The sequence below is a fragment of the Notamacropus eugenii genome, chromosome 4 (genome assembly GCF_028372415.1).
Source record: "Notamacropus eugenii isolate mMacEug1 chromosome 4, mMacEug1.pri_v2, whole genome shotgun sequence".
Lineage (NCBI taxonomy): Eukaryota > Metazoa > Chordata > Mammalia > Diprotodontia > Macropodidae > Notamacropus > Notamacropus eugenii.
In genome coordinates, this window is record NC_092875.1 from 191,168,337 (window position 1) to 191,194,094 (window position 25,758).

The following is a 25,758-nucleotide window of genomic DNA, read 5'->3' on the forward strand; positions in this document are numbered from 1 at the left end:
TTGGTTGATTGGAATTTCTTCTGACAGAACCTGTTCAGAAGAAGGACAGAGGAAGGAAGGAACTTCTGGACAGTTGCTATCACTGTCATCTCTAGCTTTGGACCTTTTATGTATATCGTTAGGCCTTTTCTAGCATGTGAACCTGAGCATAATTTATATTCAGTCTGCCCAACACACAGGTCTGGTGTTTATTGTTTTTGTTACTGTTTTAAATACTGAAAGGTGTGACTCAGTTTTCTCTTTTGACCTTATTGTGGGTTAGTGCCTGACTTAAAGTTATGCCTTAGGAGAAGAAAGGCTATGATTAATTTTAAGCTATTTAGTTATAGTAATTGAGGAAGTTCAGTGCCATTTACTTTCTAGGGTGAGGCTGAACTTTTTGGTTGGGCAGTGGAAAATTTGGGTGTTGAGCAAGAAGGCCTTTTGAATAGTGGTTGGTTGCCACTATGCACTTTAACTTCTCTTACTGCCAGCTTGAGATCATTAATAGTAGAACAAAGGGAGGAACCAGCAGCTTACTGCCACTTCTCCCCATCCTGAAGGCACTGACTACGTTCTTACCCTGCCCTGCCAGGGCCCTTCCTATATAAGAAGAGAAGGAATAAGAAAGGCCTACTGGAGTCACTAACACATCTATGGTTAGTCATTATTCCTTGCTGAAGGAATGGGTCAAAGTTGCTATTTCTGCACTACAAGTATCTAAAATATGCAGGTCATTTTTTAAAATTCTGGGAACATAAAGACAAAATGCCCTTCTGACCTCCTAACCATGGGTGTCCCTCAAGGCCCATAGGTGTATGCCAAGGTAGAATCTGGGGCCCTCTTCCCTCTCTCTCTGTTACTTTGCTTGACAGTCTCATCAGCTCCCATGTATTAATACTTCAATGAAGATAATTCTCAAATCTATTTGCCTAGTCCTAATCCATCTCCTGATCTCCAAATTTCTATCTCTAATGCCTACTGGTCATATCTAACTGGATGCTGTAGACATATTAGACCCAACATTTCCAAAACTCTCCCTTCTTCCTAATTTCTCCATTTCCACCATCCTCCCAGTCACTCATGCTCAAAAACTACGTTATCCTTGATTCCCCCACTCTCTCTCATCCTCTATATCCAGTCAGTTGCCAAGTTCTGCCATTTCTGCCTCTGTACCATTTTGTATGTGACCCCCTTTTCCTTCTGGCACTACCACCCCCTTGGTGCAAGCCTTCATCATCTCATGCCTGGACTGTTGCAATAGCCTGCTTGTGGATCTCTCTGCTACAGGTCTCCCCACTCCATTCAACCTTTTACTCAGCTGTCAGTTTGATCTTCCTTAATTGCAAGCCTGATCATATCACCCCTTCTATTTAGTAAACTTCAGTGGCTTCTCCTTACCTCCAGGACCATCTGTTAAAATAAGATTATCTAACCTAACCCCTTCCTACCTTTCCAGATCTCTTACACCTTACTCTCCTCCATGAAATCTGATCTAATGCCATTGGACTCTTTGCTGTTCCTTATACATGACTCTCTGTATTCTGACTCTGGGAATTTTCATTGGCTGTCTCTTGTGCCTAGAATTCTCTGCTTCCTCTTTTTCTCCTCTTGGCTTCCCAGGCTTCCTTCAAGTCTCACATAAAGTCCCATTTTCTATAAGAAGCCTTTCCCAGTCCTTCCTCTGAGATCATCTTCAGTTGACCCTGTTTATATATAATTGTTTGTATGTTTCTCCCCCATTAGATTGTGAACTCCTTGAAGACAAGGACTATTTTTTGTGGTTCTTTCTATTTCTGTGTTTAGTATAGTGCCTGGCACACAGTAGGTGCTTAATAAATGCTTGTGGACTTGACATGCATTTTTTGAGTTGGTACAGCAATCACATACATAAATACAAAATAATTTCAAAATAGAGTAAGTGCTAATAATTGGAGGGATTAAACAAGGTGTTATATAGGAGGTGGCTTAAATCTGGAGGTGCTTAAATGAAGCTAGAGATTCCAAGAGTCAGAGGTCAAGAGGAAGTAAATATCTGCAGACGTTTGGGGCCACTTGTTCAAAGACAGGGAAACGGGAAATGCAACATGGTATATATGGGAACAATTAGCAGATAAGTTTGGCTAGAGTGTATAAGAGAAAGTATTGTGGAATGACATTGGAAAAGTAGGATGAAAACAGTATTCCAGACCAGCTGTGACACAGAACATTTGAAGGACAGGAGGTTAAGAGAAAGTTGGATAAGAAAGTTGAGGCCAAGTTTTAGAATGTCTTGAATTTCAGATTCAGGAGTTGACATGTATTTGGTAGGTAATAAGAAAGAGGCACAGGTTTCTGAGTAGAGGAGTGATATTTCTGGTCAGAATGGGTTGGAGAAATGATCGACTGCAGCTAGCAAGAGCAGTTAGGAGGGTATATAACAATTTAGGTGGGAAGAAGAGTGTTGAAAGGTTGAACAAATATGACTGCAGTGGTTGTGGAAAGGAAAGAGATGTAGATGTAAATATGTAGAGATGCAGAAGTAAAAATAAAACAGGAATTGTCCATTAATTGGGTATTCTGGGTAAAGGAGAGCAAGGGGTCAAAGATTCTGTATGACTGGTAGCAGAGAAATGAGGAAAGAGATTAGAAGGGAGGAACAGGTTTGGGATAGGGGCCGTGCTAAGTTGGAGCTGTTGGCAGGTCATCCAGTAGATATCTAGCAGGCAGCTAGAAATGCGGGGTTGATGTCTGGAAAGAGGCTAGGGATGGAGATGGAGATTTGGCAGCCATCTATGTAGAGGTAGTTATTGAAAGTACAGGAGTGAAACTGGTTACCAAAGGATAAGGTGTAGATCGAAGAGGGCCTGAAACAGATCCTTGAGGAGACCCTCATTTAAGGGGCAGAAAGAAGATGAAAAGCCCACAAAAGAAGATTAGTCAGAGAAGTAGAAAGGGATGGTTCATAATGTCAATTGCTAAAAAAAGGTTAAGGATGGGACAAAGAGCCTTTAAATTTAATAGTAAGGAGGTTGAAGTCATTCTCCATTATAGTGTGGAGCAGAAGCCAGAATATGAGGGCTTTAGGACTGATAGGCAAGTGAATATAGATAGACTTAGTCAACGGATGTGGATTGTGGGCAATCTTCTTTTTAGAACATGCCAAAGATTTCAGGCCTGACATTCTCCTACTACATGTCTGAAACCACCTGTCTCTCAAGGAACCTTTTTATGTCTTAGTGTAAGTAGAGAAGTGAGGCAATAGTTAGAGAAGATGTAGTCTTGGGCCAAGGGGAGAGTGAAAATCCTCCAAAATAGGAAGGTTAGCATCAGCGTCAGAGGCTGAATGGAAAGCAGCAAAGATTTTAGTCAAGCAACTGAACATTCAGTTAAGGTCCGTTGGAGTCAATGGAGAGGCATTTGGCAAGGAGAGCAGAAGTTTCTCACAGTGCATATTTTTCCATCTTTAATAGAGTGTGACGTGATAGGATTAGAGCCATTTGGAATTTCCTTAGCAGCAGAGAGAACTGTCTCTTACTGCATTCGAGTCATGTATTCCCCTGTTTACCACTGCCTCCCCTTCCTTCTGGGCTTTGTTAATAGAAATTGGATTCCTAATGCATGTGTCTTGAAAATGATCAGCACCTTGGAGCAAGCCCCTATTTATTCCTAGTTAATTCTTTCAATGGCTCTTCCAACTTTGTCACCGGCTCTGAGACAGAGAACTCCATAGAGGACTGGAATCAGGAATAGAATTTGTTTTCCTTTCTCCTGGTCCAGCAATACTCTCAAACAAGTCATTCCCACCTTTCTGTTATGTGGTTTCACGAGTACAGTTGTTAAAAACCACACAAATGAAAGCAAGCTTTTTCAGAAATTATCTATACAATTCAACTGAAGGCTGGCCCTAGGGATTGTGTTTTTCCCTTGTTCTATCTGTTTGTCCGCTCCTAGGCAGAAACTAAAATGGGAACATCTCAAGGGCAGGATTTTTTGTTGTAGTTTGTAGCCTCTTTTGAATCCCCTATAACTCAGTGTAACTGTGTTATTAGTTATGTAACGTATAACAACGAATATTTATTAAGTGCCTACTATGGGCCAACCAGTGTGATTGGGCCTGGGGAGACATAACAAAAATAAAATAATCTCTGCCTTCAAAGAACTTAATGTTCTATCAAACTAGAGATAAAATGACAATATTTATAAAGTGCTTTTGCAAACTTTGCTGGCTACCATCTTTAGCTAGCAAGCTCTTCATCACCGGTCATCTTGACTTTTGACTCTAGAAGAGAAATTGAGGCTGATGACTTTGTGCAACTCTGCCTTACTTAAATCCAGTTCACAGGCAAGTCAAGACATTGCCCCACGGTATCTTTAGTCTTCTTTGAAAGCAAAGGAGAAGGACAAACAACTATTTCATAGGAAGGGTAGATGGAGGTGAAGGTGATAGGATAGGTAGAATTGGTCTTTGGTGAGGAATATCTCAACGCCTTCCTTCATCTGGAGGAGAGTGGATGGAGGTAGGAAGCTGTTTTACTAAAATACAAATCAATAATCTATACCATCAAGGTATGGTTTGTACACTACACCTTCTAGTTTTATTGATTGCTTTTTGTTTTCACATCGTAATCATTTGTAAAATTTATTCTTCCCCAATGTAATAAAAATTAAAAAAAGACAATTTAGTAAAACCAACTCACATATCAAGTACCCTGGACAGCACATGGCAGTATTCTATACTCATAGTTCCCCCTGTTGCAGTGACGTCAGGATAATAATATTTTTCTTCAACTCTAGGGCCAAATTTAGTCATTACAATTACATACCATTCAGTTATCTTACATTCTTTTTGGTCATTTTGTCTATTTCCCCCCCGTCCATTGCTTCATTTTGCATCAGTTTATATGTGTTTCTCAGAACTCATATTTATTGGTTCCCATTATGTGGTAATATTCCATTGCATGTCTTATGTGCTGTGATTTACTTAGCCATTTCCCAGTTAATGGGCACCTACAGTATTTTATTTCTAGTTCTTTGCTTCCACAAGAAGGGTTACTATAACAATTGTGTTATAGATGAGACCTTTCTGTCTTTGTCTTTGGTTTCCTTGTTGTTGTGGTTTAGTCCTATCAGTTGTGTCTGACTCTTCATGACCCCCTTTGGAGTTTTCTTGGTAAAGACACTGGAATGTTTTCCATTTCCTTCAAAGCTAAGTGACATGCCCAGGGGCACACAGCTAGTAGTAAGCGTTAGAGGCCAGATTTGAATTCAGGATGATGTCTTCCTTACTCCAAGTCTGGCGCTCTATCCACTGTCCCAGCTAGCTGCCCTTGATCTCATCAGGATATGTCAGTAGCAGTGCTAGGTTGAAGGGTTTGTCAATTTATCATCATTTGTTAAACATAGTTCCAGATTTCTTTACAGAATGGTTTGATATAACCACAGCTCTTCAAAATACTAGTCTTCTTGCTGCCTCTCCAGCATAGATTATTAAAAATACGTGTTGTCTTCTTTGCCAAATTTTTAGGTGTGTGAGATAGAGTTGTTTTTATCTGCATTAGTAATGCAGGAAGTTTTTCATACAGTTGTTAATATTTTGCAGTTATTCCTTTGAGAAAAGATATTCTTATCTACCTTTAAATGACTCTTGGTTTTACATCATCTTGTTAATTCTCTATATATCTTGGCTCTTAGACCCTTATGCCAATGTCATTATAAAAGAATATACCTCCCCACTCCCACCTCCCAATGCCACCGCTTGCAGCTATCTAACCTGAAGCTAATAAGAGGGAATCCAAACAAGCTTTAGAGTCAGTTGCTACATGAGATGACAGCCTTCGGTCACCAGTAATGTGGGCTTGCATAATGGGTTTATCCATTTTCTTTCTATTTCTGGTAATAATTATTTGTTTCTGCTGTTGTGACTTGAGGGCAGGTCACTTTCACTGTAGTTTGGTAGTGTCATTCTCTCGGTAGCATTTGGATCTTCCTTGTTTTTCATGCATGGCGTGTCCCTTTCTTGTGACAAAAAAATAATAAGTGACATTGAAATGGTCCTAGGATTATATTATTGGAAATGCTATGTTGGAAAAGAGTTAATAGAAATTACTAGGACAAAGCTCCCCTGATATTATTTAACAGGATACTTTTCAGGTTTTAGTTCAATTATTCCTTGGGGTCAGTGAGACCCAGGCAATATTATTTCCATTCCATACAACAGAAAAGTTCTAGTGGCAAATGTTCAATGGCTTTGCCTCAAACTTCACAGTCAATCAAGGTTTAGCCTTCTCTTCTCTGTCCTTTTTCTTTTTTCCACAAGCCCTCATTTTATTCATTAGGCAACTTGGCTTCCCAGCAAAGGTGAATAGGTAGTAAAGGAAATCAAACAAAATAGGCCTTTGGAAATGTTCTGTTGAATTCAGCAAGCATTCATTGTTCATTCAGTAATTTTTCAGTCACGTCTGATTCTTAGTGACCTCATTTGGGGTTTTCTTGGCAGAGATACTGGAATGGTTTACCATTTCCTTCTCCAGCTCATTTTACAGATGAGGAAACTGAGGCAACAGGGTTAAGTGACTTGCCCAGGGTCACACAGCTAGTTAAGTGTCTGAGGCCTGATTTGAATACAGGAAGATGAGTCTTTCTGACTCCAAGCTCAGCACTCTATCCACTGCTCCATCTAGCTGTCCCATAAAGCTTTCATTAGGTGCCTACTATACGCCAGGCACAGATACCTCTGCATCATGTAGTCTCTGGGTGCTGTTCCTGCACAATTCTAATAATTATTTGGAGCAGCTGCTCCCTAAGTCATTTCATTTGTCACCAGACCACAGGCTCATAGGATTATAGATTTAGAGAAGAGTATAACTTTAGAGGCCATTGCTTTATAGACAAAGATATGGGGGCCCAAAGAAATTATTAAGTGATTTGCCCAGGGTCACATGGTGAGTAAGTGTTTGAAATCAGGTCTTTCTGAATCCCAATCCCAATCCCATGCCTGTGCATTATGCCACATGTACTGCCTACGAGACTTTTTATCTGCATTACTCTCTTTTCCTCTTTCTTCTTTTATGTCATTTAATAAATATTTTTAATTTAATAATAATTTAATTTATTTTTCATTTATATTAATATTTTAATTTAAAACAATCATTTCCATAACGTAATATAATAAAAGTGATTGCACATTAAACTGCTAATCTATTAAGTATAACCTACTATTCCCTTTAAATATAGAATAAAGTTTATCATGTAAATTTCTTTTTTTTCTTCTCCCCCAACCTGGAGATGGCTACTATTAGACACAGATATATGTGAATATATATACATTTATATGTACATATAACATATGTATATACATATGTGTGTAAAATCATTTAATACATCTGTTTATCAATTCTTTCTCTTCTATATCATTATCAAATATCTGGAGGACTTTCATATAGGGACAACACAGTAAGAATTTTAGGGAATTAAAAAAAGAGGTTTTTTTAAAAAAAAGGTTCTTCCATTAAATAATACATTTTAGTTTGGGAAGATATAGCATATGAAAAAATATAAATCTTAATCTGGGTCTTCTTTGGAATGTTAGTGTTACAATGAATCTTTTGAGAAACCTTCCTTGTTATTTATAGAATTCAACAACCATAGTAGACACAGATATGCATATGCATGTTGTGTAAACATACATGTACATGCACATACAGTCACACATATATACATATACACATGTATGTACCCACAGAGCAGTTCTCAACTGAATAAAGCTGCTAAGAAGAAAAAGCTTTTATTCCCAAACTCTGTTTCTGGTTTAATTTCTGTTGGGAATGGGAAATATCCCAAATTGCTTGGGCTTTTTGGTTCTTTATACAATGTAGTTGACAGTTTAATTTTTTATCCAGATGGCTAATTTGATTTTTGTCCTCCTTTAGGACTAGATTCTATCATGTGTCACTATTTATTGCATCGACTTAAAATATACCTAGCTGCTTCTTTTCCTCTCCCAGACCTTTTTTACTGTACATTTTGTCTCATCATTAGCTGTAGTAAAGTGCAGCAATCTGTAGATATAAAAATAAAAAAAAATTTAAAAAGGAAACTTGAAGACTTACATTAACTAAGCTAAGAATGTCACCTGTATGGGCTTGCTCACATCTTAGAGTTTGGTTATGAAATCCTTCTCTTTCAAATTATAAAATATTTTAAGCAGCATTGACATACTTAAATCTTGATGTCAGAGGAATCTTATTTTTCAAGACTATGTCTGAGTCTAAGAAGCTCTTCTAGTGAGCATCTTTGAAAGGCAATTTTACAATTGAAAATCATCAGTCTCAAAAGATATTTGTCTACATAGGAATAATTACAAGTTACAAGCAAAACTCTGGCTCACATCCTCATCTGGGAGGGAAAAGGTAACTTTACCATGAGAAGCCTGCAAGTTGGTAGTTCATTTTTTACTAATATAGCATATGGCTTTATGTGGTCACCAAGACTTCAGGCTCTCTGTGTGTCAGGAGACCTAGTTTTTGTTTTTTTTTAATTAGACTAGGACATTTCTTTCTTATCTTTTAAAAATATTATTATTCTGAATTTGATGAACATCAACAAACATGAACATTTCCAGATGCAAAGGACAGAAAAATAGAATGCACATGAAACTCTTCAATCTATTACAAAAGTTTGCTTTAAGAAAAATCAGGTATGTAAGTTCAGTACAGTAGTTTCAGACCTCTCCTGTTTGTCTGTGTCTTTCTAAACTTTTTCCTGTTCTCTTCTGAATATTTTTTAAAAATGCTTTAATAATCCTATTTTTTTTTAAGGTATCACTATCATTAGCTCTTTGACTAGATGGTGTAGTAGATAGAGAGCCAGGCCTGGAATCAGGAAGACCTGGGTTCATATCCAGCCTCAGACACTTCCTAACTGTGTGACCCTGGGCAAGTTACTGAACCCTGTTTGTCTCAGTTTTCTCATCTGCAAAATGAGCTGGAGAAGGAAATGGCAAACCACTCTAGTGTCTTTGTTAAGAAAATCCTAAATGATGCAAGTCGTTCCCCAATTGATAAATGGTCAAAGGATATGAACAGACAGTTTTCAGAGGAAGAAATTAAATCCATATATAGTCATATGAAAAAATGCTCTAAATCACTATTGATTAGAGGAGAGATGCAAATCAAAACAACTCCGAGGTACCACATCACACCTAACAGACTGGCTAACACGATAAAACAAGAAGGTGAGAAATGTTGGAGATGTAGGAGAGTTGGAACACTAATTCATTGTTGGTGGAGCTGTGAGCTGACCCAATCATTCTGGAGAGCAATTTGGAACTATGCCCAAAGGACTTTAAAATCTACATACCCTTTAACCCAGCAATACTGCTTCCAGAACTGTATCCCAAAGAGATTATAAAAATGGGAAAAGGACCCACATGTACAAAAATATAGCAGCTCTTCTTTGTGGTGGCCAAGAACTGGAAATCGAGGGTATGCCCATCAATTGGGGAATGGCCAAACAAGTTGTGGTATATGAACATAATGGAATACTTTTGTGCTATAAGAAATGATGAACAGGCAGACTTCAGAAAAACCTGGAAAGACTTATATGAACTGATGCTGAGTGAAATGAGGAGAACCAGGAGAACATTATACACAGTAACGGCCACAATGTGTGAGGACTGTTTATAACAGATTTAGCCCTTCACAGCAATGCAAGGACCTAAGACATTTCCAAAGAACTCTTCCTGCAAAATGCCTTCCACATCCAGAGAAAGAACTATAGAGTCAAAGCTCAGAATGAAACAGACTATTTTTCTATTTTGTTATGTTTTGTTTTGGTTTTTCTCATGGTTTCTCCCATTCATTTTAATTCTTCTATACAGCGTGACTAATGTGAAAATGTGTTTAATAAGAATGTACGTGTTGAGCCAATATAAGATTGCATGTCGTCTTGGGGAAAGAAATGAGAGGAAGGAGGAGAAAAATTTTAAACTTATGGAAGTGATTGTTGAAAACTGAAAACAAATTAATAATTAACAATATCAAAAAAGAAAACCCTAAATGGGGTCACAAAGAGTTCAACAAAATCAAACCAAAAAACTTCTCTTGTAACAAAAAAGTGTAGTTAAGCAAGTCATGTCCAAAAACTTATGCCTCATTCTGCACCTGGAATTTATAACTGCCCTGTCAAGAGATTAAAAAAGTATCTTGGATCTAGTTGATGTCAGTTGCTTTGTAATATAAAAAGTGAGGTGCGTAATCTTTTCAAAAACCAGGAAACCATTTTGAGTATCTAGAAAGTGGGGGAAGAACAGGATCTCTTGCTCCAGAAGAGTGTACACTTGGCGGTGTGGTAGACAGAACATGGGATGGAGGAGTTCATAAGAACTGGAATCAATCTCTGGCTCAGTCACTAATTCCCCATGTGAACCTGGACATGTAATAAACCTCTCTCTGAGTTTGGATCTTCTTGTCTGTGAAATAAGAAGATTGGACTAGTGATTTCTTGATCCGTTCTAGCGTGGTGTGCCCTCTGTTAGAGAATGACTTATTTGTTCAGTCATGTCTGACTCTTCGTGAATCTGTTTGGGGTTTTCTTGGCAAAGATACCAGCTAGAGTGGTTTGCCATTTCCTTCTCCAGCTCATTTTACAGATGTGGAAAATGAGGCAAACAGCGTTAAGTGACTTGCCCAGGGTCACAGAGCTAATAAGTGTCTGAGGCCAGATTTGAATTCCAGAAGGAGTCTTCCTGATTACAGACCCAGTGTTCTATCTATTGTGCCATCTAGCTGTGGGGATGACTTGTAGAGAACTATAAAAGCAATCAAAGATATTAAGATTTGTGTTTAGGTGGTACCAAAAACTCAACAAGGAGAGGGCTTTAGAGGGTAGTAACAAACAACCCCTTGCAGTGCTAGAAATCTCACCTTTCTCTTTTTGGTTTCAGATTGCCTGCTTGGTGTCAGTGGATCAATTTCAGCTCTACCAACGGTTGAAGTTTGAAAGAGGTAGGACCTTTTCTAGCCCAGATGCCATCTTTAAAATGAACATACTTTCCAAACTACATTAACTAATATAGAGACATGGGTTAGTTGTGTACTTTCAGAAAAATAGTAGGGGTAACTTGAAAGGCAAAAGCTCCTACTCCAATAGAAATGTTTTAAACTCTCATCTCTGGTGAAAAAAAAGTGTCCAGACCTTGAGCAAATTAATCTTTTTCTTGATTCAGCAGTGTTCTTTTACTTGGAATCTTGTTAGATTGTGAGCTCCTTTGAGATCAGGTACTGTCTTTTGCCTTTCTGTAGCACAGTGCTTGGCACACAGTCAGCACTTAATAGATATTAATTGACTCACTGAATTTACATGGTCCATGGAAAGACTTCTGCAGTAGTTTATAATAACACTAATGTAAAGAAAAGTGACACTTCTTTTCTGAACTGATTTTACCACTTACTATCCTAGTTTTTTTCAGATGGGATCAAAATAACCACTTATAAAAAGGTCTTCATTTTTATTCATGTTTATTGATGTCATAAGGACTAAATTCATCTCAAAGAACATTTAAGTACTTATTATGTATAAGATACAGTGTTAGCCTCTTCAGATACAGAAACGAAAATTATCTTTTTTTTTTTTTTTGAGGAATTTCACATTTAACAAAGAGGATAAAACAAGGTAAAATGTGATAAGAAAAATAGTGATCTAGATAAAATATGGTTAAAATTTGATGAGGTAGATGGATGGATTTCAGCTGGGTGTCATGGGGAAGGGGTGGGGCAGGAGAGAGGATGGTTCAGGGAAGATTTCATTGAGGCATGGCTTTGATTTAGGTCTTGAAGGATTTGAGGAGGTCTCGAGACTGCATACCCTGCAGTAGGGGGAATACCTTGTACCAATTTGGACCTAAAAGAAGGCATGACAAGATCAGGAGTACTGCCGGACTTCTGACTGTGTCTCACATCAGGGAGCACTTGGAAGAGTATAACTTCAGAGCTACATATTTAAACTTTATTGGAGCTTTTCCCTCTTCTTTTTTTAAAACAAGCTTTTGTTTGACTTTATTTCTTTCAAACTCTGGGCCAGTGATGATTTGCATAGCTATTCTAATTATGGTGCCCATCCACCAATGTGGTTGCATTCTCATTCCCCTTGGCATCTAATTGCTCATACCCAGCTACTGTAACAAAATGTAACTGTGAACTGACATCTGTAACTGACAACTCCACACTCAGAAGAATTCTTGTTCTGTTGAATAATAGGCTTCTTTTGTATGTAGTCTCACTGAACCAATTCAGTGAACTCTTAATCGATTGGCATGGTTAGGGAATATGGTGTCCTAAATGGGATTGGCTTAGAATCATCCCAGGGTTTGTGGTTAGTGGAACAAACACTCATTTGGGAGTCAGAGCCTCGGAGCCAGGATTTAAATACTGGCTCTGATACTTATTAGTAATCTAACCTTAAACAAGTCTTGACCTTTCTGGGGCTCAATGCTCCCATCTTTTATGAAGGATTTGTACTAGGTGTTTTAAAAGTTCCTTTCCAGCTCATTTATTAAGTATTTACTAGGAAAGGAAGGGAAACAAACAAATATTAAATGCTTACTTACCACAATGTAAATACTTTACAGATATCCCATTTGAACCTTGCAACAACCCTATAAAATCAATATTATCCCCATTTTGCAGTTGAGGAAACTGAGGCAGATAGGTTAAGTAACTGGCCCAGAGTCACACAGCTAGTAAGTACCTAAGTCTGGATTTGAGCTCTGGTCTTCCTAGCAATTTGACATCTGTACCACATTGCTGCCTTCTAAGGACCAGGCACTATTCTAAGTGCATAGATATCCTATATCTTGCTACTTGAAAAAATTTGTTTATGTCATTAAATGTTTCCCAATTACATGTAAAAACTTTTTAACATTTATTTTGAAATCTGATTTTAATATTTTTTCTTCCCCAGCTACATGGAAAGATAACTTTTAGTATTCATTTTTTAAAAAATTTTGATTCCAAGTTTTCTTTCTCACTTAGCCCCTCCTGGAGACGGTAAGCAATTTTATTTAGATTATGCATAACGTTTATTTTTAAAAATTTTGAGTTTCAAATTCTCTCTCCCATTGTCTTGCTGAATACTGGGCACATTACTCAAGTAATTTAGTCCTCAGTTTCCTCATCTTTAAATGAATACTTGGCCTATTCTAAGGTTTAGTACCCCTGAGCTTTCCCTTGTATAGTGCTGTATACTTATTAGGCACTAAACAAATGTCTTAGTGTATATGTCATAAATAGAATGACACATCATCACAGGAAGAGGAAAAGACATTGCTTTGGGACACCTGGGCTCTAGTTCTATACTGTAGCCAGAGGAATTTGGGCAAATCACATGACCTCCCTAATCTTTAGTTTCCTCCAATGTGAAGTAAGGACCTTGGAGACTGGGATCTCTCAGAGCCCTTCTAGCTCAAACATTCAAAGATTTTAAATTTTCTTTAACATTTCTTTTATTTTTTATTTAAAACTTATTTTATTTTTAATTTATGAAATAATTATTTCTATAACATAGTATAATTTTAAAAAATGATTGCACATAAAACTGCAAATTTGTTATGTACACTTGGTATTCCTTTTAAATATAGAATAAAGTTATCACATGAATTTCTTTTTTTTCTTTCCTCTCCCCCTCCCCACTCTACCATTAGACACAAATGCCTACAATTAGACACAAATATGTGTGTATGTATATATATATACACATATACATAAAGTCGTTCTATACATACTTCCCTTCGTCAGTTCTTTCTCTGGATGCAGGTGGCTTCTTCTTTCATATGTCCTTGTCATTAATTTGGGTGCTAAATTTGATAAAAATAAATAGTGCTCCAGAAGGATGAAACATAGCACTTGCCTCCAGGCAGACGTAATAAACTTAAAATGAAACAAGAGACGTACATTCTCAGATGTGGCCAATGTCGGTGTTAGTTTTTGAGGGATATCTTTGATTTTTTAAAAAGGTGAATGTACACTGTATACCTTGCAGTATGAAGAATAGCAAGCCCAAATTCATGGACAGGCTGTGAAGGACTTAGCTACTCTCAGCAATACGGTGATCCAAGACAATTCCAAAGGACTCGTGCTGAAATATGCTATCTGCTTCCAGAAAAAGAACTGGAGGAGTCTGAATTCAGTCTGAATGCAGAAGCACACTGTTTTTTACTTTCTTTCCTTTCCTTTTTTTTTTTTTGGTTTGAGTTTTTTTCCACAAAATGATTAATATGGAAATATGTTTCACATGATTGCACATGTATAACCTATATCAGATTGCTTACTTTCTCAGGGAGAAAAGGCTAGAATTTGGAACTCAAAACTTAAGAAAAAACCCGAAATGTTAAAAATTGTTTCTACATGTAATTGGAGGGAAAAATAAACTACTATTTTAAAAAAGAAAAAAAACCCCAAATTTATGGACCTAGAAGAAGGCAGCTGTGTATTGGGGAATTTATTTTGTTTTCATTTTTGTTTTTTAAAATGTGTTCAATATGGTGAGCTAGTGAGAGGAACAGATCAAATTTAAAAAATACTTGTTAATTCAAAATTGTAAAGACTTAATAAAAATAAATCATGCTAAACTGATGCTGAATGCATACTCATAGGATGGTAGGATTGGTAGAAACCTTAGAAATGATCTCAGACAACTCCAGCATTATGTTTTTGTTTACTTAACATCTAGTCTGGCATGTTGTAGATGACATTTAATAAATGCTTAGTGATTTATAGATTGATTTTCTTGGATCAGGAAATTGAGATTCAGAGATATTGTATAATTTTTTGTTTTTACATTGAATGACTCATCTTGCAGTGCCTCAAGATCATAATTAGGATTTAAACTTAGAAAGGGTCCTCAGAGATTTAGTTCAAGCTCTTCATTCTAAGGGTCAGTGAGGGAAATGATTTGTCTGAAGTTTCATAGAGTGAGAAATAGAACTAGGAAATGAACCTAGGTCTTCTCACTCCACATCTAATTTTCTTTATATTAAGGAAGGGAACAAGGATTTATTAAGCCGCTACTATGTGCCAGGCACTGTGCTAATACAATTTACACTTGCTATCTCATTTGATCCTCATAACAACTCTGGGAGGTAGATACTATTATTATACTAATTTTACAGTTGAGGAAACTGAAGCAGAGATGAAGTAATTTGCCCATATTGACACAGCCAGTCAGTGTCTAAGGCCAAACTTGAACTCAGGTCTTCCTGACTCTAGGCCCACGAGTCTATCAATTGAGCTACCTAGCTGCCTCTAAAACCCAATTGTCACTCTACCATAGAAGACCAGTTATTGAGTATTGTGTTAACTAAAACTCTGCTAACAGTTTACCAGATAGAGCTCATTGATAACTAGAAGTGTTCTTCATATGAGGTATCTGATCTAAGACAGGTGACGTTGGGATCCATGCCGTACAAAAGGTAGGTGAAACCTATTGTAGCTAGGACTTTCTGGTGCCTCTTGGGAGTAAATTCCCTTGGACAGAATCTGAAGCAGATCTGTGGAAGATTTTGTTCTAACCACCCAGACTGAAGAAATGCACACTTTGGCCCTGGAGGATGAGAGTATGACTTTTTGAGATGGGGCATTGAAAAAGATGTTTAGAAAGATTGGTTCCCATGGAGATGGGAGAATGTGGATCAGCATATTTGTGGTAAGAAGACCATTACAGTGAGGGAAAGGGGTATTTCTACAGGGAGATATTGAAGAGATCTTGTATGGCTTTTTTTTTTTTTTTTTACTAATTGAGGTTTACCTTTATTTAATCTACCACTGTCACATTATTAGGCACAAATGTCACCAATAGGGCAGAACAATGTAAAGGCCAAGGAGAAAGAATTAAAGACCAGGGTAGGAGGGGAATAAAAAGAATGGAAACAATACAGAAAACATAAAGGATGGATAAGAATTCAAAGTAGGCAATAGAGGCAAGCCACTAGAAATTCCTTTAGGTACTCTTCTGTGGATATCATGACATCTGAGGTCCCGTACAGCACCAAATCTACGATTAGGTGATTCATAAGTGGTAAAAGAGAGCACGTGTGTGTGTGTGTGTGTGTGTGTGTGTATACACACACACGGGGGTGGGGGACGGGGACGGGACAGACAGACAGACATCGTATAAATGAAAAAAATTCTGAACTGAGAGGCAAGAGTCTTGTGTTCAAATACCTCCACCAACACTTTTAGATATATGGATATATATGTAAGTCGTTCAAGCTCTCTGAGACTTTATTTTCTCATCTCCCAAGTGGGATAATAAAATCTGCATTGCATTCATAACATTTAAGAATGAAAGGGATATTAGAGACCATCTTGTCTGGCCCTCTATTTTATAGGAGTAGAAACTGAGACATAAAGAAACTAAGGGGCAACCTAATTTACATTTACCTTTCTAGGGCTTTTAATGTTTTTTTTTTAAAATTTATTTATTTAAGTTTTCAACATTCATTTCCACAAAATTTTGGGTTCCAAATTTTCTCCCCATTTCTCCTCTCCCCCCACCCCAAAACGCAAAGCATTCTAATTACCCCTATCACCAGTCTGCCCTTTCTTCTAACATCCCTCCCTTCCCTTATCCCCATCTTCTCTTTTGTCCTGTAGGGCAAGATAACTTTATATACCCCATTACCTGTATTTCTTATTTCCTAGTTGCAAGAACAGTACTCAACAGTTGTTACTAAAACTTTGAGTTCCAACTTCTTTTCATTCCTCCTCCCCACCCATCTCCATTGGGAAGGCAAGCAATTCAACATAGGCCATATCTGTGTAGTTTTGCAAATGACTTCCATGATAGTCATGTTGTGTAAGACTAACTATATTTCCCTCCATCCTATCCTGCCCCCCATTTCTTCTGCTCTCTCTTTTGACCCTGTCCTTCCTCAAGAGTGTTGACTTCTAGTTACTCCCTCCTCCCATTGCCCTCCCTTCCATCATCCCCCCCACCCTGCTTATCCCCTTCTCCCCCACTTTCCTATATTGTAAGATAGGTTTTCATACCAAAATGAGTGTGCATTTTATTCCTTCCTTAAGTCGAATGTGATGAGAGTAAGCTTCATGTTTTTTTCTCTCACTTCCCCGCTTTTTCCCTCTTCTGAAAAGTCATTTAATTGCCTCTTTTATGAGAGATAATTTGCCCCATTCCATTTCTTCCTTTCTCCTCCTAATATATTTCTCTCTCACCCCTTGATTTTATTTTTTTAAGATATGATCCCATCCTATTCAGTTCATCCTGTGCTCTGTCTGTCTGTCTCTGTGTGTGTGTGTGTGTGTGTGTGTGTGTGTGTGTATAGGAATGTAAACAGTTCAACTTTAGTAAGTCTGTTATGACTTCTCTTTGCTGTTTACCTTTTCATGGTTCTATTGATTCTTGTGTTTGAAAGTCAAATTTTCTTTTCAGCTCTGGTCTTTTCATCAAGAATGCTTGAAAGTCCTCTTGATCTAGAAAGCTCCTTGGGACTAGGAACTATTCAGTTTCATCTTTGTATCACTAATACTTGGCAAAGTATCTTACCTATCAATGCAATGAATTGAATTTCAGAGACCTTTTTTTCATTTGTGATACCAGGAACAACCAAATCCTTGAAATGACTAAAAATTCAGCAGCTCATAAAAGTTAAAATAGAATGTTTTATTTCCACTGGCAATTGGAACAGCATGTGTATGCAGGATTTCTCACAGTAATAGTAAAATTTCATTTAGTGCCTTTCCTGGCATAGCCCCATGATGAGGGAGAAAAGCAGTGAGATGACTTTAATGTTTACTGAGCAGGCAAAAAGTGTCGTAACAAACAAGCAGTGTACATCTCCTCCCGATGTAGTTTAATGGGGAAACGGTGCTGCAATGTCAGTTTCTGAAAACGGAAAAGAAAAAAAACAACATTGGGGTCAAGGAAATGGTCATTTTGATTCTCAGAATATATCTATTTTCCAGGAATTGGCAGAATACAGAAGAAGAGTGAAAAAAATACCCACACAATTCTACACAACATTTCCTACTTCATATAACTTAATCTCATGGATGTGTAGGAAGGGTCATCAGTACCAGTATGTTTTCTTATGTGATGATTTGTTGCATTAGTAATCCATTGTGCTTTCCCTAAGGAAATTCCAGTAAATGCCTGTTTTAATTCTTCCATCTCTCTGTAAGCAAATGTCATAGTTAATCACTTCCCTACTGGGTTCATGTTAAGGATTTAGTTGCAGTGTTAACTTGAAGATACACAGTTTGATTATATGAGCTCTTGGTTTTTCTCCTGCCTTTTCTGATTTGCTTCTGGCAATCTCTTGGCAGATAGCTAGTTGGTGGAGTGGATAGAGCACTAGACCCGGAGTCAGAAATACTCATCTTCCTAAGTTCAAATACAGTCTCAGACACTTACTAACTGTATGACCCAGGGCAAGTCACTTAACTCTTTTTGCCTCAGTTTTCTCATCTGCTGAAAGAGCTGGAGAAGGAGATGGCAAACCACTCCAGTATCTTTGTCAGGAATACCCCAAATGAGTTCATGAAGAGTCAGACATGACTGAAACAACTGAACAATAAAACAGTAATCTCTTGAAATGTCCTCCCAGGGAGTAAGAAGAGGAAATTAAAGATTAAGTATAGACTTCCTTAACCTTTCTATTCTTTAGTTTTATTATAAGATTTGGTGAGAGGAGGCCAAGCTACAACTATTAGTTGTAGATTTTGGTTATCCATGCTAACCTGCACTCTTACTAACACAAGCAGGCTAGTGGCACCATCTTGCATACTTTTGTTAATCTCTTACTTTACATTAGAATAATGAGCCCAGTATGTCTCACCTATCATATAATAATGGCTGTATGACCTTGGGTAGGTCACCTAACTTCTCAGAGCCAAAGGCAACTCTCTAAGACTGGAAGTACCTAGACTCATAGCTCTAGACCTCCAAGGAACCTAACAGGCTACCTGGCCCAGTTGCCTTATTTTACAGGTGAGTAAACTGAAGCCTACTCTGCATTTATAGTGGGAGCTTTTTCATGAGAAATCCTTTATACCACTGAAATCATAGATCTTGATTAAAAAACAAATGAAAGTGAATCCAGTATCATTTGTAAAGGTCTTCTTAAAATGGTGCCCAAATCCTCATGTTCATTTAAACTTCTAATGTATCTCAGTGTAGAAAGGAAGAAGATGTTTTAGCACCATGCTCTTTGGGTTAAAAAATAGAAAATGGATCAGAATGGAAGAGACTAGATAAGTATGAGTCAGAAACAGCTGAACATAGTAGCTCAGTGTTTGACAATCCCCAAATCACAAGCTACTGGCAGAAGGCCTCCATGTTCTACAAGAACTGAGAGGAAAGCTACAAAGCACCTTGGCAGTAAATAGATTTAAATTTACACCATTAACACTACAGTAAGTTCCAAATTGAAAAATAAATTTAAAAAATTAAATAACCATAATCTCATAACCAAATGAGATAGAGAAGATTGTAAAGGCCAAAATATAGAGTTATGGTTACATACAATTAAAAAAACTTTAATGAACACAATCTGTGCAACAAGAATAAGACTCTTGTGTGTATATGAGAGAGAAAAGAGAGAGACAGACAGATGGACATATAGCAAAATGACAAAAATAAGTAAGCTCCAGATCTATTCCCCAATACGTAAGTTATCAAAAGATATGAGCAATGATTTTCAAAAGAAGAAATGTAAGTGATCATCAGTGATAAGAAAAAAATAGCCGGATCAATAGTAATAAGGGAACTGTAAACTAAAACAACTCCAGTTTCTTGTACCCTTCAAATTAAAAAAAGATAATAGAAAATGGAAAATAATTGTTGCTGAAAATGTGGAAACAGAGGCACATTGTTGGTGGAGCTGTGAATTGGTCCTACAGTTCTGGAAGACGGTTTGGAACTATGCAGGAGAAAATATTAAAACACTTACTAAGTTCTTTCTATGTATACCTCTAAGGCTGTATGTTGTGCTAGGTGCTGTGGAAGGCAATTCTTGCGTAAAGCAGTTTCATAGTATGTTACAAGGGGTTAAGTCTTTTAGTTGGAGCTCAATATGTTTTCGAATATTTGTGTTATGCCTTGGTATCTCATTCTTTCACATGGTTTGGACATGATAGCTGAAAATCATTCAGATTATTATGAGACACGGAGTGTTTTGCCTTGATCTTTGCCTCCAAGAGTGTGAACTAGGCAACCTCAGAGGAAACAAGATCTCTTTTCATTTCCAGAGAAAAGTTCTAAGAATTGTAAAGATGATCCATGTCCATGAAAGGTGCTTTTGGCTATAAGGGGAAATCTTTTCAAATATCCTTTATCAATTCCTGTTGTCTTTACAGCATGGTCATTTCCCACTCCTTAAATTGAATCCTTGTATGTGACAAAGAAGAAAAGTTAAGCAAATTAAGCATAAATATTAATTAAGAAAATAAGCAAAAACATCTAATACTGAGACTGTGTCTAATGATGTTTACAATATTCTGTCCTACTAGTCCTCCACCTTCTTTGCCATGAGGAAGGAGGAAGTATGTTTCATTATCTTTTCTCGGGAACCTTCATTGTTTGTTTTTCATTACTCAGAGTTCAACTTCCTTCTAGTGATTTTTTTTTTTACCCTATTGTAGACATCATGTGTTTTATTTCCTTTTGTTGTTTGTTTTTCAATCATTTCTGACCCTCATAACCCCCTTTGGGGTTTTCTTGACAAAGATACTGGGGTGATTGGCCATTTCCTCCTCCAGCTTATTTTACAGATGAGGAAACTGAGGCAAATAAGGTTAAATAATTTGTCCAAGGTCACAAAGCTAGTCAGTGTCTGAGGTCAAATTTGAACTCAAGAAGATGAATCTGACTCTAGACCCAGCACTCTATCCAGTGTGCCACCTTGCTTACCCTCCATTTTGGATTGTTATGCTGATTAAAACCGTGGTATAGTCTTTTCCCTTGTTCCAGATACCATACTCATTACCTCTTTTGGCAACCACATAAGTCACTCTAGCTTTTATTGAACTCGATGAACAAAGTCCTTGACATCTCTTCCTTGTGATCTGCTGCTGAGCCAAGTCTCTCCTCACCTGTATTTATGCAGTGGATTTGATTAAAGTTTTATGTAGAACTTGGACCGTGTGATAGGGATAAATATAATCTTGTTAGCTTTAATACTTTTGGCCATCTACTTTAGTAATCTAATTTAATGATACCTTTCTCATTCTACACAGTTTTACATAATTTGCCAGCTGTGTATTTCTGAGTTCACACCATCAAGCTCTTTCACAATCCTTGGGATGTAATTTATCTGAGTCTGGAAACTTGAATTTAATTGAAGCAACTAGATGGTTTCATAGCATCGTATATTGAATCAAGAAGACTTAAGTTAAAATTCAGCCTTAGACAGGTACTAGCTATGTGACTCCGGGTAAGTCATTTACCTGCTGTGCCTCAGTTTCCTCCTCTGTAAAACAGGGTTAATAACATCACCTCCCTTGTCATCATGAGGATCATATGAGATCATATCTGTAAAGTAGTTCACTAACCTTAAACACTATGTGAATTCTAGTTATTTTATGTTATCTTACATTTCTCATTAATTGTGTTTGTACCATTCTTTCCAGATTAAAGATCATCTTCCATGGTGGGCAAAAATCAATCAATCAATAATCAATAAATCAAAAAAAATCAGTCAATCAATAAGCATTTATTAAATCCCTACTATGTGACTTGCACTGTTCTAAGTTCTGGGGATACAAAAAGAGGCAAGAAATAGTCCCTGCCCTTGAGAGCTTAGAGTCTAAATAACAATAATAATAACTCTGCTTTCTTTCTGTCCCCTGTTATTATTAAACTATCTGTCCCATGCAGCTAGTTGATTCTTCTTTGCCCTTCTTGCTCTGAAGATCTGTAAAACAAACTTGGTTACTGTCCTTGGTCACTTTATGAGCCTTGACTCAGTCTGGGCTTTGGCCTTCCTTCATCATATTCTTTAGAGGAAGAGGCACTTTTTCATTCTTCCATCTTACGATCATATCCTTTTAAAATCTGAGTTCATTGGAGAGCACCTGTGTTTTGCTGTGGTTATATGGGAGACCAAGTTGAAAAAACTTGTGGTAGTGTTCTTAACTTCTTTATTGGGAACTTCAAAGGCATTTGATTTTGTGGATATTGACTAGTAGGTAAACAGTCTTTGCGAGCAGACTGAGGCTGAAACATGCCCCCCGTTAACCAATTTGTTGACCAGTTTTTCTCAGAAATTAATTAGTCTGGTGCTCAGGGAACAGAAACCCAGGTGGAGCTGTGTTGCTGGACCTTTCTCTTTTGGTAGGACCTGCTTGTGTGTGATTGGCATAGTCTTCAATAATTCAGTGTTGCCTCCAAGCCACGATGAAGCATCTCATTGGAGGAGAATAGTAATTAACGTCAGAGCAGTTTAAGCTGAAATTGGTGAGCCCTTACTGTGTCTCTTCACCTAAAGATAAAAATCATTGACTCAGGAAGTATTTAGGAGTTCTTACTACATACTCACTACTGTGCTAAGACACAGGGGAGTGGAAATGGACAAAATCAGGTATGTAGCAGGAAAACATTAGAAAACACAGTTATATCTTTCACATTGTGAGGGTTGAGGCACAATGCCCCCACAATCTGGAAAACCTGTAATTGCTTTGGCCTTGACTTTGTAAAGATAAAGTATGTTGATACTTTGCAATGCTATGCACACATTGTATGCATTTCTGAATTCCTAAACTTTCTCTGCGTTGTCTGCTGCTTCTGCAAAACTCCCCCCAAATTCCCTTTTAATTTCTTATTCCCCAAGATGGGGAAGTTTGCATTGTGGAAGGGATAACTGTAATAGGAGGTGCATAATCCATTGAATTGTAAAATCGTTGAGGGCAGTGATGATTTCTCCTTTGTTTTTGTATCCCCAGCACCAACACAAGGCCTTCCTTGTGTGGGGTGGATTCTTAAAAAGTATGTGAAGTAATCTCTTTAACAGAGAGAGGGAAAGAAAGAGATGACTGTCTGCTTAATGTGGGGGACTCCCAAATATTTGTCTCTCGTTTTTGCCCAAGGTCCTAATCTATATATCTTAACTGCCTATAAGATAAATTCATCTGGAGCCCCTACTGGGTTACCCTAGGTTATTCTTTGTATGATTGAGCTTTTTATAACTTCATCTTAATACTGGAATTTTCAGAGTTTCTCCTACTTCCTTATTTTTCTTAATAGCATCCTTAATTTCCCAGATTTGGAATCCTTAGAATTGTGTTTAACTTCTCCCTTGACCTTTGCCTCCTCCCCACCACCCATACCAGTTGTATGTCAAGTCCTACAGAGTCTTTCTTCACACCTACCTCCTAGGATTATTGTGAGGATAAAATGACATATTTACAAAGTTCTTTACAAACTTCAAAGCATTATATGAATACTATTATTATTGTCATTAATATTGTTAATTTTTATTAGCATAATTTTAATTTTTACTGTCTTTGGTTCAGGCCTTAATTACTTTTATCTCAAATTTATTGTAGTACCTTCTTGGCTGTCCTTTTTAGCTGCCATCTCTTCATACCACCACTCCATCTGATAAATCACCATCAGATTAGTCTTTCGATCATACCTCTTTCAGTATCACTTTCCTTCCCCAAAACTCTCATGTCCTTGTGGCTCACTGAATGAACTCTTAAGTCCTTCCCTCAGTGATCTAATTCCAAACCAAAGAACTGGTTGAGTAGATAAACTTAAAATAGTTGTGAATATTTCATTGCCAATATGTCAGTACCCCAGATAGATACTCTTTTTAAAAAAAATTGTCCAGTCATTTTTCAGTTGGGTCCATGACCCCATTTGGGATTTTCTTGGCAAAGGTACTGGAGTGGCTTGCCATTTCCTCTGGCTCATTCAGCAGATGAGGAAACTGAGGCAAGCAGTGTGTGCCCAGGGTCACTTAGCTAGTAAGTGTTTGAGACCAGATTTGAATTCAGGTCTTTCTGACCCCAGACCCAGTGATATCTCCATTGTGCCACCTAGCTGCCCTTTTTGATTCACATAAAGGCATAGATGGCATGCTCATTCAATATACAGATAAAACAAAGATGGGAGGGATACAATAATAAAGTAGATAATAGGATTCAGAGAGATCTAATGAGATAAAATTCAAAAAGGACAAATATAAAATCTTACACTTTGGTATAAAAAAATCAGCTTCACAAATACAATACAGGGAGGAATGGTTATATATCAGTTTTTCTGAAAAAGATCTGGGGGTTTTAGTGGATTGCAAGCTTAGTATGAAACAGCAGTGTGGTATGGCAACCTAAAAAGCTAATTCAATCTTGGGTTCCATTAGGAGAGGTATGATTGTCTCGTCTGTGTTGTGCCTTGGTCAGACCTTATTTGGAGTGTTGTATTCAGTTCTGGGTACCATAATCTAAGAATATGTTGAAAAACTGGACAGTAACCAGAGGAGAGCAGTTAGAATGATGAGTGGCCTTGAGACAGTCATATGAAGACTGGTTGAAGAACTGGACATGTTTAGCCTGGAGAAAGCTAAACTCTCAGAGGGATTATGATATCTGTGTTCAAATTTGGATGGCCATCATGTGTAGGAAAGATCAGACTTCTTTTGTTTGACCTGTGAAGATAGAATTAGGAACACTGGGTAAAAGTTGCAGAGAAGACAGTTTAGGCTTGATGTCAGAAAAAACTTCCTAATAATAGCAGGGGTGGTGAGGTGGCACAGTGGATAGAGTGCTGGGTCTTATCTTCCTGAGTTCAAATCTGACCTCAGACCCTTTTACTAGCTGTGTGATCTGTTTGCCTCAGTTTCCTCATATGTAAAATGAACTGGAGAAGGAAGTGGCAAACCATTCCAGGATCTTTGCCAAGAAAACCCAAATGGGGTCATGAAGAGTAGGACATGACTGAAAAATAACGGAACAATACATTTTATATAGCGCTGTAAGGTTTGCAAAGTACTCTCCATATGTTATCTCCTTTGATCTTAACAACTTTGTGAGGGAGGTGTTATCATTCTTCCCATCTTATAGATGAGGAGAGGTTAATTGATTTGCCCATGATCTCACAGGTCTCCAGATTTTGAGACAGAATTTTAACTTAGGACTTGCTCACTGCAAATCCAGCACTCTATCCATTGTACCATCTAGCTGTTGCTAACGGGCCTCAGAAGTTCTCTACTCCAACACACTCATTGTATAAATGAGGAAACTGATCCCAGGAGAGATTAAGGAGTTTGTTACATAGGTAGTAGTGTCAAAGGCAGGACAATCACAGCCATTCTCCTTGACTCCAAAGTGAATGCACTTTCCACACCACCCTTTCAATCCACACAAGCCCCAGGCAAACCAGTCATTGTTTATGGTTAATTATGCTTAATTCCTCCTTCTCCACTAGGTCTTTTCTTTTGTTATCTCTCCTTATAATACCATTCACCCCATTCTCCTCACATCAATTCTTGCCTATTACAGTCTTAACCATCTTTCAAATGCCAGTGCAAATGCCACTCCTTAAAGGAAGTTTTCTCCTATTACCCTCAGTCAGAAGTGATATATCCTTTGGATGTACTACCATAGCACTCTTTAGGTATTCCAAATATACTGTGCTTGTTTCCATGTGACAAGATAAATTCCCAATCTAAGTAGTCAGGAGAATGAGGAAATCAAAGATAGATATGAAGTTAAAAGCCTAAGGTAATGATACTTCTAGTTATAGAAATGGGGGATTTGGTAGGAAATCTAGGTTGAGGGTCATATTTAA

At 37.6% G+C, this 25,758-nt stretch overlaps 1 protein-coding gene across 2 annotated transcripts in view; it reads left to right on the top strand.

The window, feature by feature from the left end:
- RNF144B (ring finger protein 144B) overlaps positions 1–25,758 on the top strand; it is a 257,967-nt gene that overhangs the window by 210,556 nt on the left and 21,653 nt on the right. For both annotated transcript variants that reach the window (XM_072603940.1, XM_072603941.1), the window contains exon 4: positions 10,904–10,964. In XM_072603940.1, coding sequence (XP_072460041.1) covers positions 10,904–10,964 — 61 coding nt within the window. The remainder of the gene's footprint in view (positions 1–10,903; positions 10,965–25,758) is intronic.